We start from the raw sequence: 11,936 nt of genomic DNA, 5'->3' as shown, positions 1-11,936 counted from the left end.
ATGAACGGGGGGGCAATCCCGAAAGAAGAAATTTCAAATCCTTCATTTCAGCAAATGAGTTGAGAAAGCAAAAAGAAAATTAATAGCCATTAGATTTCAATCCAGGACTTGTTTAGGCATTTAGCACCACACAATGCCTTGATCAGCCAATCGATCGCATACTTGTCTAACTTGATACTGTTAGCACGTTTATACTTTTGCACTTGTATACTTACTTACCGCCAAACGATGCTCGCAGCTCATCAAACATAATTCCCCAAAACCCAAAAAAACCCCAAAAAAACCAAAAAACCCAAAAAACCGAGGATGCTCCCTAGCTCGCTACCTATCTACTTTCACTCTCTTCTCCGTCCCTAGCATAACTAGTCTTGATCCCTTACAAAGACGGACCGATTACTCGGGGTACTGCACGCACGGACTAACTCCTCGGCTGGGCCATAGCTGCATGCATGTCTAGATGTCTGGAGAGAGATCATCGAAGACATGGGGTAACGCTATTTGTTGTGGAGTGCGGCGTCTCCATCTGGAGTCAATTCGATATGGAAGACTCTTTTGGCGACATGGCCGTACTAATGCTAGTACCCCATACAAGCGTGTAAACCATGCCAGTACACCCCTTACCCCAGTACCCCAATTCCCATGGCACACAGATACAAAAGGGACTCGAAATCCCTCCCAAATACAACTTCTCTTCCCCATCAGTCTCATCAACAAAGTCTATTCATTACTTCTTCGGTCAATCATTGATCTCGAGTGCCAGCTTCACTCACTCCACATTCACTCTATCCCTTCCCTCCCTTCCCTCACATACATTTCAAGTCAACCGCAACGATGACTGGAACCACGGATGTCGCCCGCATTGAGGCACCCGTAACAGCAAAGGCATACATGATGTGTGCTTTTGCTTCCTTCGGTGGTATCCTCTTCGGTTATGATTCTGGATATATTTCTGGTGTCATGGGAATGGACTATTTCATCAATCTCTATGTACGTCATGACTTCGATTGCCCCATCATGTCACAAACATTAGCTAACCTACTACCCTTCAGACTGGCAAGCCAATTCCCGGTCCTAATGCTTCAAAAGCCGAACTGGCTGCTTTCGTTCTTCCCGCCTCTGATAAATCTTTGATCACGTCTATTCTGTCCGCCGGTACCTTCTTTGGTGCTGTCCTTGCCGGTGATCTCGCTGATTGGATTGGTCGCCGAACTACCGTCATGGTCGGATGTGCTATCTTCATCATTGGTGTCATCTTGCAAACTGCTTCTACTGGTCTTGGTCTTATCGTCGCTGGTCGTTTGGTCGCTGGTTTCGGTGTTGGTTTCGTCTCCGCTACCATCATTCTTTACATGTCTGAGATTTGCCCCAAGAAAGTTCGTGGTGCTTTAGTTTCTGGTTACCAGTTCTGCGTTACCATTGGTCTTCTTCTCGCATCCTGTGTCACCTATGGTACCCAAGACCGTCTCGATACCGGTTCCTACAGAATTCCAATTGGTCTTCAAATGGCCTGGGCTCTTATCTTGGGCGGTGGTCTCTTCTTCCTTCCTGAATCCCCAAGATATTTCGTCAAGAAAGGTAACCTTGACCAGGCCGCTGCCATGCTTGCTCGTCTTAGAGGTGAACCAGTAGGAAGCGACTACATTCAACAAGAACTTACTGAGATCATCGCCAATCATGAATACGAAATGTCCGTCATTCCTCAAACCGGTTACTTTGGCTCATGGATGAACTGCTTCAAGGGAGGACTCAGCAACCCAGGTTCCAACCTCCGCAGAACCATCCTCGGTACTTCCCTTCAAATGATGCAACAGTGGACCGGTGTCAACTTCATCTTCTACTTTGGTACTACCTTCTTCCAAGCTCTCGGCACGATCTCCAACCCTTTCCTCATCGGTTTGATCACCACTCTCGTCAACGTCTGCTCCACTCCAATCTCTTTCTGGACCGTTGAACGTTTCGGTCGTCGTACCATCCTCATCTGGGGTGCCCTTGGTATGTTAATCTGCGAGTTCATCGTTGCCATCATCGGTGTTACTGCTGGTCGCGAATCTGAAAACAACACCTCTGCCGTTTCCGCCATGATCGCATTCATTTGTATCTACATCTCTTTCTTCGCCTCCACTTGGGGACCTGGAGCTTGGGTTATCATCGGTGAAGTTTTCCCTCTCCCAATCAGATCCCGTGGTGTTGGACTCTCCACCGCCTCCAACTGGCTCTGGAACTGTATCATTGCCGTTATCACTCCTTACCTCGTCGGTACCGAAAAGGGCCAAGCAGACTTGGGTGCTAAGGTCTTCTTCCTCTGGGGTTCCCTCTGCACATGTTGCTTCGTCTATGCTTATTTCCTTGTTCCCGAAACCAAGGGTCTTTCCCTTGAGCAAGTCGACCGCATGTTGGAAGAGACTACCCCACGTAACTCCGCCAAATGGGTTCCTCACTCCACCTTTGCCGCCGACATGGGCATGACTGAGAAGACTGGTGTCGAGCATGTTCAACATGCTGAGCATAATACAAAGCTCGAGGTTTAAGTGAGCAGAGGGCAAGAGAAAAATATGTAATGAACAATTCGACAGAGTCGAGTTGCAATAAAGTGGCGGTTTTATTTTACGGGTGATACTATCATAGTAATTCACGGTGTTTGGGGGACCTGGATTGGTCGGGTCAATCGGTCCCAAAAGGGTTTTTAGGATATCCTTACGAGTGGTCTTTTACGAGTTTATGGCATTGTATATACGCATGCATGATACAAATAATATGTTTTATGATTTTCCAATGAATACCTTCTCTCTTGAAATTGATGAATTTGATTTTTGTGATTTTTTTTTTTTTTGGTTCGAATGTGATCGATCTTGTCCAATCTCTGGGAGTGTATCTTATCTGATCTATCCTCAACGACGTTCATATGTTTATATGGATTTGATATTAGTATGCTCCTTTGTATAGAAGTACTAGATTTATTACTCTCTTTCCATCTCTCCGTACACTTCCTCCCTAACTTATCAATAATCCTTGAAATCATCACTGTCAACTTTCCACTCCACACTTCACATACTCCTTATTCACCCACCACCCTTCATTATCAATGAATATCATTTCACATACTTTCCCTCGCCAGAATACCACAGATCCAAACCCAGTATTCAAACTGAACCAATTTCCAACTTGCATGCGATCAACCTGACGGCACTATGTAAGTTTGATGAGTTTCTCTTGATATACATTATAGGATTCGACATGTATGATTATATAATATGGGCGTAGAAAAAGAGATCTACAAATCTCAACTCTTTTCCGCGTTGCTGTTCTGAAACTTGTGCGTCTGTGAGATAACACCACTTTCATTACTACAAGACGTAGAAAGAAAGGAAGCAGAAGAGAGAAAATAGATAACTTTACATCATCCAGTCATCCATTATCTATGCACCCACAATCCACAATTCAACCAACCTACTCTCACACAACCAATAACCAACTATCCAACAACCCACCTAAACACCGCCTGCTAATCCCTTTCCAGCCCAGCACGTCTAGTACATACCTCGTGTCTCGAAGTAAAATCAAAGCATTACCTACATTTATACCTTCCGACCGCACGCACGCACGCACCAGTAACCCAACCGAGCCAACCTAACCTTAGTCAAGCTCGTCAAGCTAGCATGTAGATCTCCCTTTCGCCTCCACGCAAAACGCGGGGTAGGCGCTAAATATACAGATACACATACACATACATGAATCTCGTACCCCATCGATCTGACTTGAGGTTTTTTTTTTTTTGGCGTTTGAGGAGGTGGCTTACTGGAATGGGTGGGGTTGGATGGGGATTAGAGTTTAGGGGGTGGCTAGAGAATAGAAGTTAGATACTAGAGAGAGGAAAGTTTAGGATTTGTGTATGTGAAAATGAGGAAAGAGCGAAGGAAGAAAGGGAGGAGAAAATCCGCGGTTGGCTTGGAAGGGAATTGTGTATTTACTTTTTCGGGGGGTGGATTTTTGGTCTACTTATCAGCGTAGTTGTAGGTAATTGATGAGTACTTTTTTTTCTTCTTCCCTTTGATTGGTTTGAATTTAGTTGCGGTTTGGGGCTTGTGTGGTAGTGGTATTGGTATTGGTGTTAGTATTGGTAGCGATCAAGTTGTACCTGCTGTGTCAATCAGATAAAAAATTGAAGAATTACGGTGGTGATGTTGTCATTCAAGTATATCCATTATTATAATATAACACATTCCCATCTCGCGATTGACACATGACATCGATTTTGCATGATTCGAAGAAGGAAGGAACACGAAGTGAAAGTCCTTCAAACACCACTATTCCTATTTAAATTCTACATATTCGATACCAGATACTATGTTCTCCTTTGCAATTGATATCACAATCTTATAATATCACTACAAATTTCGCATTTTCTTTTCAATGCTTGAAAAATATCACGATGCGATACTTTCCAAAAAGTCCCTAAGAGTTCGTTGTGATTATCTCTTCCTCAAGCTTGCTCCTTTCTCAAAGGAAAGAAAAAAAGAAAGAGAAGAAGACATTTCCCTCCTCAAATACCAAGTTTCTGCGGTACCGTGGGCTCAGCGTATACAGATCCGTGAATTGAGAAGCGAGGATTATATAAGTCCGAATTCCTAGGAAAGTAAGATGATATTTATGTATACAGAGTAAAACTTACCTCGCAAGTGAAATTTTCTCGTGGCCATATTTTAAGACCTCGCTTTGTACCATATTATATTTCACCTAGTTTATAAGTAGCTCTAGAATAAAACGATATTTTTCTGCAAATGAACTCTCATCATCCCCCTTTACAACCAATAAAGTGCTCGGGAACTAGAATCGATTTTCTTTTTGCATTGCTGATATCTGTTTCTTGAGCTGAGGTTCTTTCTGTTAAGGGCGGGGGTATAAGTGGAAAAAGCCGTCGAGTGTAATTTGTATCTCGTTTTATTGGTAATGGGAGCATTTTACGACAATGAAAATAGTTAAATGAGCGTCGAATAAGATCTTTGACGATATCCAAGACTACCTAGTAGACATCAGTAGCGAATTACAACAAAACAAGTTTACATTTCGAAGACAGAAACACGGAAAATAGATATCAAATTACATTCCCCTGAAAATCAGACTCTTGAAAGGAAATGAAACCCATAAGCGAGACATAAAGTTGACTTTTGAGCAAGAAGGACGAGAAAGCGATCAATTGCTGTTTCGAATTTTGGCGAGCTAGAATCTCATTTCTGATTCATGAAACTTCTCACTGTCAGGAAGGGAAATTTTGGTCCACAAACTGGATCGATCATTGAGATTGTATCTGCCCACGCTTTTACCTACATTTGTATCTATTACATTCAGTACATTCAATACATTCAGTACATCAAACTTCCCGATACACACTACTTAGAACCGGAATACTTAGGATCCATTTGGGAGCTAGGAATACCTAAATATTTTGAGTGTTTGGTCTTCACTCGCAGTTCCATACAGAATATTGTATATTTCATGGGCTTTATATACTTGGGATCATATAATATTACAAAAACTCCCGGCTCCATATATCATGAACCTCATCCGCTGGATTCAGGTTTGGAAGCCGAAATTCATCAACCAAACCCCCTTTGAAGTCACCCGACCCACTTCTCCGGCCATATATATATATATTTTTACGCACAAAAGCTTCCCTTCTTTTACCTCAAGCTACTTTATCACACAAAACTCCAGTGTGGGCCATTACCGAGAAATGGAAGCAAGGGATTTATTCATGAGAAATTTTACTTTTACATGTGCTCGGAAATTTTGAAAAAATAGAGAGCTTATTTATGCACCTCCCAACATTTTTTCTGTAAACTCACTGAGCTGTTGTGATTATCACTAAAGTTTTGTGTCGTCGACGTTAAATTGATAGTCGAAGGAAAAAATGATGATAATGGATAGAATATCAGTGCAGATACTTTTGCCGTGCCAACCTAACTTGTTATTCGATACACCGAGCGACAGTAATACCACCTTACTTTCCGACAACAAATACCCGAGCAGACGAGAGAATGTGCGATGGCTAGCAACCACACTTGCTAAAGTATTCAAATTCTGCGTTTATGAAGAAAAGAAAAGACAATGAAAAAAAACATACTCACATCATTCCCTCGTATGAGAAACATAAACTACACGCTCGAGCAAATCTCTCGTACCATCCAACACCGCTATCTTCCACCTATATTCATCTTCACTAAAGAATCTTATCCGAAGAACGGTTTTAAAACTGCAATATTACTAAAGCCAGTATCAGCAAATTCGCGCCGTAGATATCTTTACTCTGGTTTCCGCAATTTCGATATACAAGGGCGTTTAAGTACTAAGAGATATGAAGAACAAAAACAAGTCTTTCAATCACTCCTGTCTTCCAACCACTATCCGTGGAGATCAGACGACCGATTCATCGATAGCCAACTAGTACATTAATCATCCACTAACTCCATATATAAACAACCTTATACAGACTTTAAATACTTTATACTCATACTGCATATAAAAAGGAGATTGCTGAGTTGCGCAGGAGGAAGCGAGATTCGGAAGTTTTGTTGATTCAAGGATGATGTGAGCTCCAACAATTATCTCGATAACAGTGCGAATGTTTCTCATCACTTGACATTTTCACTATTATGTGAGTTCTTCTGAGGGTGTAGGCAATTACTCACCACTACTCAATTATCCCTGTTGGAAATTGTGATGCTGTCTCTCATTGTGAGTGGCAAGAAAATAATCGATAGTCATAAATAAGGCATGGTGAGAATATGAAAATACATTTTACCGTTCTTCATTGATTGCTGGCTTACTTATATACTGACATCAACCTATCCATTTGCTATTCATTCTATAGTTGATGGTTTTCCAGTCAGTGCCCTAGAGCATATCTGTAATAGTAAACGAGCTTTTATGTACGATCTGTCAACAAGATCTTGCATACTAGCTACATATACACAATCTGCCAGGACAAAAACCAAACTCATTAAGCCCTTGTTTCTTTTTAAAGATAGTGTCCATGCCGTCGCTTTAATCCCAAAGCTCTCGCCCGAACTATCAAATCACGCATTATGATTCCCGGAATGTCGCAGTTAGACTAGAACGCCAGGCCGCCGGCCAACGAGAATAGGACAATGTGCCCCGCGTGAGTGCCAAACATTTCAGAAAATTTGAACTACCCCCCCGAGCTTGAGGTACAGGGGATTCGTCAATCTAAAAAGACGTCAGTCTAACTCTAGCTGTCAAATCTGCAGACCAATTTTTGTTGTTATTTAAACAGTAGATGCTTCTCTTCTTTCAAGCCAAACGCAGCTAGAAGGTAATGAGAATCAAAATTGACGCCCGAGAATTCTTAACCAGTTCTTCGACAATTATCAGCTATAAGCCAGCTTCCTAACATGGCATGTGGCCCCAAGCTACTATAAAATAGAGCAGTAATGATAAATGTAACGCCATTCTTCTATGATGGTAAAATCCTGAGAGTAATCATCGTGCCAATTTTGAACACATGTTAATTCCTTGGAATTCACTGACTCTCTTAACCCACGATGCAATTTCAAGAACAATTTTCTACGCGTGCCATTTGATCATTTGTTCTACTAAGATAGGAAGGTGTAGAAGATATCAACTTACCACTTGGCACACTAGGAGCAACTCGATTCAACTTACGTTGATAGTATGCTAGGTCGACTACGACGATCTTAAGATGCCGTGGTTGTACTAAAGAAAGACAAAATTACGACGGTGAGAAGCAGCTTCCTATTTCGAGACTCTGATGCCGGTAACAAGATTGAGAATCGACAATGAACAGACTAGATCGCGCTATCGGGCGATAAATAAGACAATCCTTCATGCCCTCCAAATATACTCATCTATCAATGGTAGATATTCCATCTACCAACGTGCCATAGAGCTGTTAATTCAATTTTCCTCAACTGGCTGCAAAGAATCATCTACATGTATGGATCTATGTATTTTCTTAGCTTTATCGAAAGAAATAAAAGGGTCCACATCTATATATCAGGAGGCGTTATTCACAGTTTAGATAGACGGAACCGGTGTTTATATTTGAAATAGAAGTAGGAGTAATGTACGTGTTCATCCCATATTTTAGAATTCCAACCGCAAAAGCGGCACATTTAATGGGTTAATTTAAAAATAGAAAAGCCCAATGTTATAATGAAATTTTGCAAAACTTAAATTTAATGTGGGAAAAATTGCGGTGTATAAAGTGAGGCAAGTGGAGACGAATTTTGATAGCCCAGTACTCGCGGAAAATATTCCACTTACTATACTTTCATGCATACACATATAATTATATATGCTGCCGATGATGATTGAGCAAGATCAAAAATAAGTCTTCGCGTGTAAATATATAGTCCCTGACACCCAGTCAGGCTTTGTAGATTGTCGACGGAGTATATATTCTTGGCAATTTCCGGGTCGAAGAATGGACGACTGATCCTGTGATAGTTTCTTCGTATGTAAGTAAAGATATGTGTCTGCTACGCATACAATCGGGAAGATGATCGACGTAGGGATTTCAATCTGCACTCACAGGACCACCAGTGAAATGAAGCTGTCCCTTGTCAAACAAACAATGATTTCGTTCTGGGGTAGAGAGAGGCGTGCAATAGATTACGAAAATATGAGACGGGATACTATTGAAGTACAGAGTCTTTTTCTTTTCTTTTTCACAGACCCCAATGTGTAGTGGTGTGTGACACGGATAGATTACAGTAACAATATATTGCATTGACCCGAAGGTGGCCAAACCAACAGATCCTATCACTTTGGGTTCTGTGATATCTACACTCATAGATCTTGGATCCCCAGATTGTAAAATGTGACATGATCGTCGATGTCGATTCAAAGGTCGCACCACGATTCAAATGTTTCGGACGATTTCTGGCGGGTAAGAAGGGGTGCGGCACGTCTCGAGCAAATGGGAACGATTCCGTGGATCCGGGCCACACACTGAAGGGACTAGAGAATCCCGAAATGCCCAAAGAAGTTTAACAGCAAGCCTTTACGTCAAAAATAGAAAGGCAGAAAAGAAAGCAATGATCTGATTTTCTCGTTTGACATCGGGACTGGAAGGGAGATGTTGATGTTGATGTTGATGTTGATGTTCCCGATGGCAGAACTCCCGAAGCTTGTTCAACCCATTCTTGAGCTTGAAGAGCTAGGCCACCCTGCCGGGCTGGGAACATCAAGTGTATGTATCGTATGTATCGCATGTCCTCTGCATAGCACATGTGGTAGAGATGGTGTGCGACGGACATGGCTGCATCAGAAAGGAACCGTGTTCGACTGGCGCAGGTTGTGATATCCGTTCGCTCGATTCGGTTGTTCTCGTGTGAAGATGCCGACCGGATAAATGAGCTCCACCCAATTGAGTAAGAAATAAGGTTTAGCTGGATAAATACCGGGGACCGTTCGAGGCTTCTTTTCGTCCTGCTAATGCTTCTTTTCCTCCATTTCTGCTCTATTCCTGCTTGGGCTGCCCAGGGACCAGGGCCGTATCCCTTTCCAGAATCTGGTTATGCTTCGTACACAGCCATCTTCACGATTGGCCAATGAACACGGGTCCTTTAATGAACCCTCTCGTACTAGGAAGGTGGGTAGGTGAGTCGGTAGGTGGGTGGGTGTTCTTCTTCTGAAGGGGTTTCATGAAGTAATACCAATGCTACCAATGCTACCAATACTACGAATGCCACCAAGGCCACCAATGCCACCAATGCCGCCAATGCCACACCTCGTACATGCCACATGCCACATGCCATGAAGGAGGGCTGGTGCGATTGCTCTTCAAAACAACCCTCTTGCCGGCACTTGCCCGTCCGTCTCTTCCCAACAACACCTTCTCGCACATCTAGCACAGCCACGCTTATAGGCGTTCGATCGCTACGAGCTAGAGAGAAGATGCTTACGCTACAAAGGCCATCTTAAACACCCAGATCGAGGAACATAGGGGTCCGATATTGCATTCAATACACCGTATATATACTACTACGCAGTTATACACAATCGCACAACTACCGAACCAATCTCCATCCTCCACCGACTTCTCACTTTGTAGTTGCCGTTTCAGATCCATGCCAAAGGAGAATTTACGCGTGTGAAAAATTGGGAACATTCAAATCCAGGCCGCGCTAAACAGGGGATGCGGCTATTCATAATTCGTAACCATTTCAATCAAATCAATTGCGCATTACTTGGAATGCGTGAAACTCCCCAAGATTTTTGATTCTTCCATAATTCATCATGTCGACGGCTGCGGTGAGTAATCAGTGCTTCATCCTTTGGAAGTCGTCTTTTTTTTGATTGGAGATTGTGAAGAGAGCTCAAATGCCAAGATATCATCAAGCTCAATTGGCATTTGACATTTGACACATGCACATGCACCACACGCTCTTTATAGCCAACCTCTCAACATGTCATCAGCAATGCGTACGTTGGTCGAACTAAAGTCTAATTGTGTGTTCTAGGAAAAGGCAAATCTTGCGCGCATACGAGATAATCAAAGACGATCCCGCGCTCGCAGAAAAGAGTATCTTCAAGAGCTCGAGGCACGATTGCGCCAATGCGAGCTCCAAGGTATTGAAGCATCTTCTGAAATTCAGCTGGCAGCAAGAAGAGTAGCAGATGAGAACAAGAAATTGCGAAGTCTGCTGGCACAACATGGGGTAGGAAATGAAATGGTGGAAACATATCTACAAATGAGTTCCGAAGATTTAATAATATCGGCGCAATATGGGAGTGAAAGTCCTTCGGTACAACAGTTAGAACATTTACTCCAGGCGAGAAAACTATGTTGTGCGGATGGAAGTATTGATCCGACGAGTACGACAACGATGGGGCAGGCGATTCAAAGTCGAGAGAGTTCTTATAGTGGAAATACTGTCCATTCGATATGGGATCCAGTGCAGCCCTCACGGAGTATGAGCGTAGGACAGACACCAACATCGAGCAGCAAAGGATTCTCACAGGCCCAACAATTCATGAGTCCAAGAAGAAGTAGCGCAGCAAGTCGACATAGCAGTATAAGTCAGAATCATAGCACGGCCGGGACTGTCCATAATCGACAACCACAGCAACAGCAACAGCAACAAAGATTCAATATGACACCAATAACATTGCCAAACTCACAACAGCAGAACAGGCCATCGAGTCTCTCCATCCAATCTCCTCAAATCTATGAATACGAGCCGCAATATATATCAAATCAATCCCACAACACACTTTCTCCACAGACCCCTCAGATGCATTCCCATCTACAATCCCACACAAATTCGAATCCTAATTCTCGTTCATCAATTTCATCTCATCAAATGTCACCTCCAATATCATCAACATACAACACAAATATACCTTCGGAGAATAGCGGAACCAACCTGAATAGCTGCGTATTTGCAACCGACATGATAACGACCATGGCCGGCGGCGACCCCGCCGTAGTTCGTGCAGAATTAGGCTGTATGCCCGGTATGGATTGCAACGTGGACAACCAGTTAGTCTTTCACGTAATGGACCGATATACAGAAAATGGTGTAGGCTTATGACTATTGCAGGGCAGAGCGAAATCAAAATTTAATGTAATTCTTACGTGTTCGGATACCCCTCACTTTCTACATATTTCACGGGCAGCGATTGGAACAATTCAAAAAGCGTTTTATTTTTCCGTTTTATTGGGTATCTGTTAATGAGTAAGTAGTCCTTACTTACTTTTACTCGAATTGGAGGTTTAGTGACCCAGCTTTGAATTTCTCTTGTATAACCCTGCTATTCGAGGTTGAATATCAGAACAGCATCTAGAACGTCCAAAATGAATTACCTAAAAAGTATCAAAGTCTCGCAAATCCCCATACATTCATACATTTACATCTCTCATGATCCCCAATTTCCCTCTCCTCGAATTTTCT

The 11,936-nt window shown here is 42.6% G+C and overlaps 2 protein-coding genes across 3 annotated transcripts; both read left to right on the top strand.

Moving 5' to 3' along the window:
* The first annotated feature begins 443 nt into the window (after positions 1-443).
* On the top strand, positions 444-2,792 carry BCIN_12g02300 (hypothetical protein). Its single transcript, XM_001558033.2, has 2 exons — positions 444-987; positions 1,050-2,792. The coding sequence occupies exons 1-2, from the start codon at positions 832-834 to the stop codon at positions 2,526-2,528; spliced, it is 1,635 nt and encodes a 544-aa protein (XP_001558083.1). The 5' UTR covers positions 444-831; the 3' UTR covers positions 2,529-2,792.
* A 6,649-nt stretch (positions 2,793-9,441) lies between these two features.
* Positions 9,442-11,883, top strand: BCIN_12g02290 (hypothetical protein). 2 transcript variants are annotated; one of them, XM_024696302.1, is made up of 3 exons: positions 9,442-10,293; positions 10,503-11,524; positions 11,586-11,883. In XM_024696302.1, exons 1-3 carry the CDS (start codon positions 10,279-10,281, stop codon positions 11,611-11,613), a joined length of 1,065 nt encoding a protein of 354 aa, XP_024552109.1. In that variant the 5' UTR covers positions 9,442-10,278; the 3' UTR covers positions 11,614-11,883. The 2 variants fall into 2 exon arrangements, with proteins under 2 accessions (XP_024552109.1, XP_024552110.1); XM_024696301.1 differs by having other exon boundaries at positions 10,503-11,883.
* The last annotated feature ends 53 nt before the right edge of the window (positions 11,884-11,936 follow it).

This window comes from Botrytis cinerea, chromosome 12 (assembly GCF_000143535.2).
Source record: "Botrytis cinerea B05.10 chromosome 12, complete sequence".
NCBI lineage: Eukaryota > Fungi > Ascomycota > Leotiomycetes > Helotiales > Sclerotiniaceae > Botrytis > Botrytis cinerea.
This window is presented reverse-complemented; position numbering and strand designations above follow the sequence as displayed.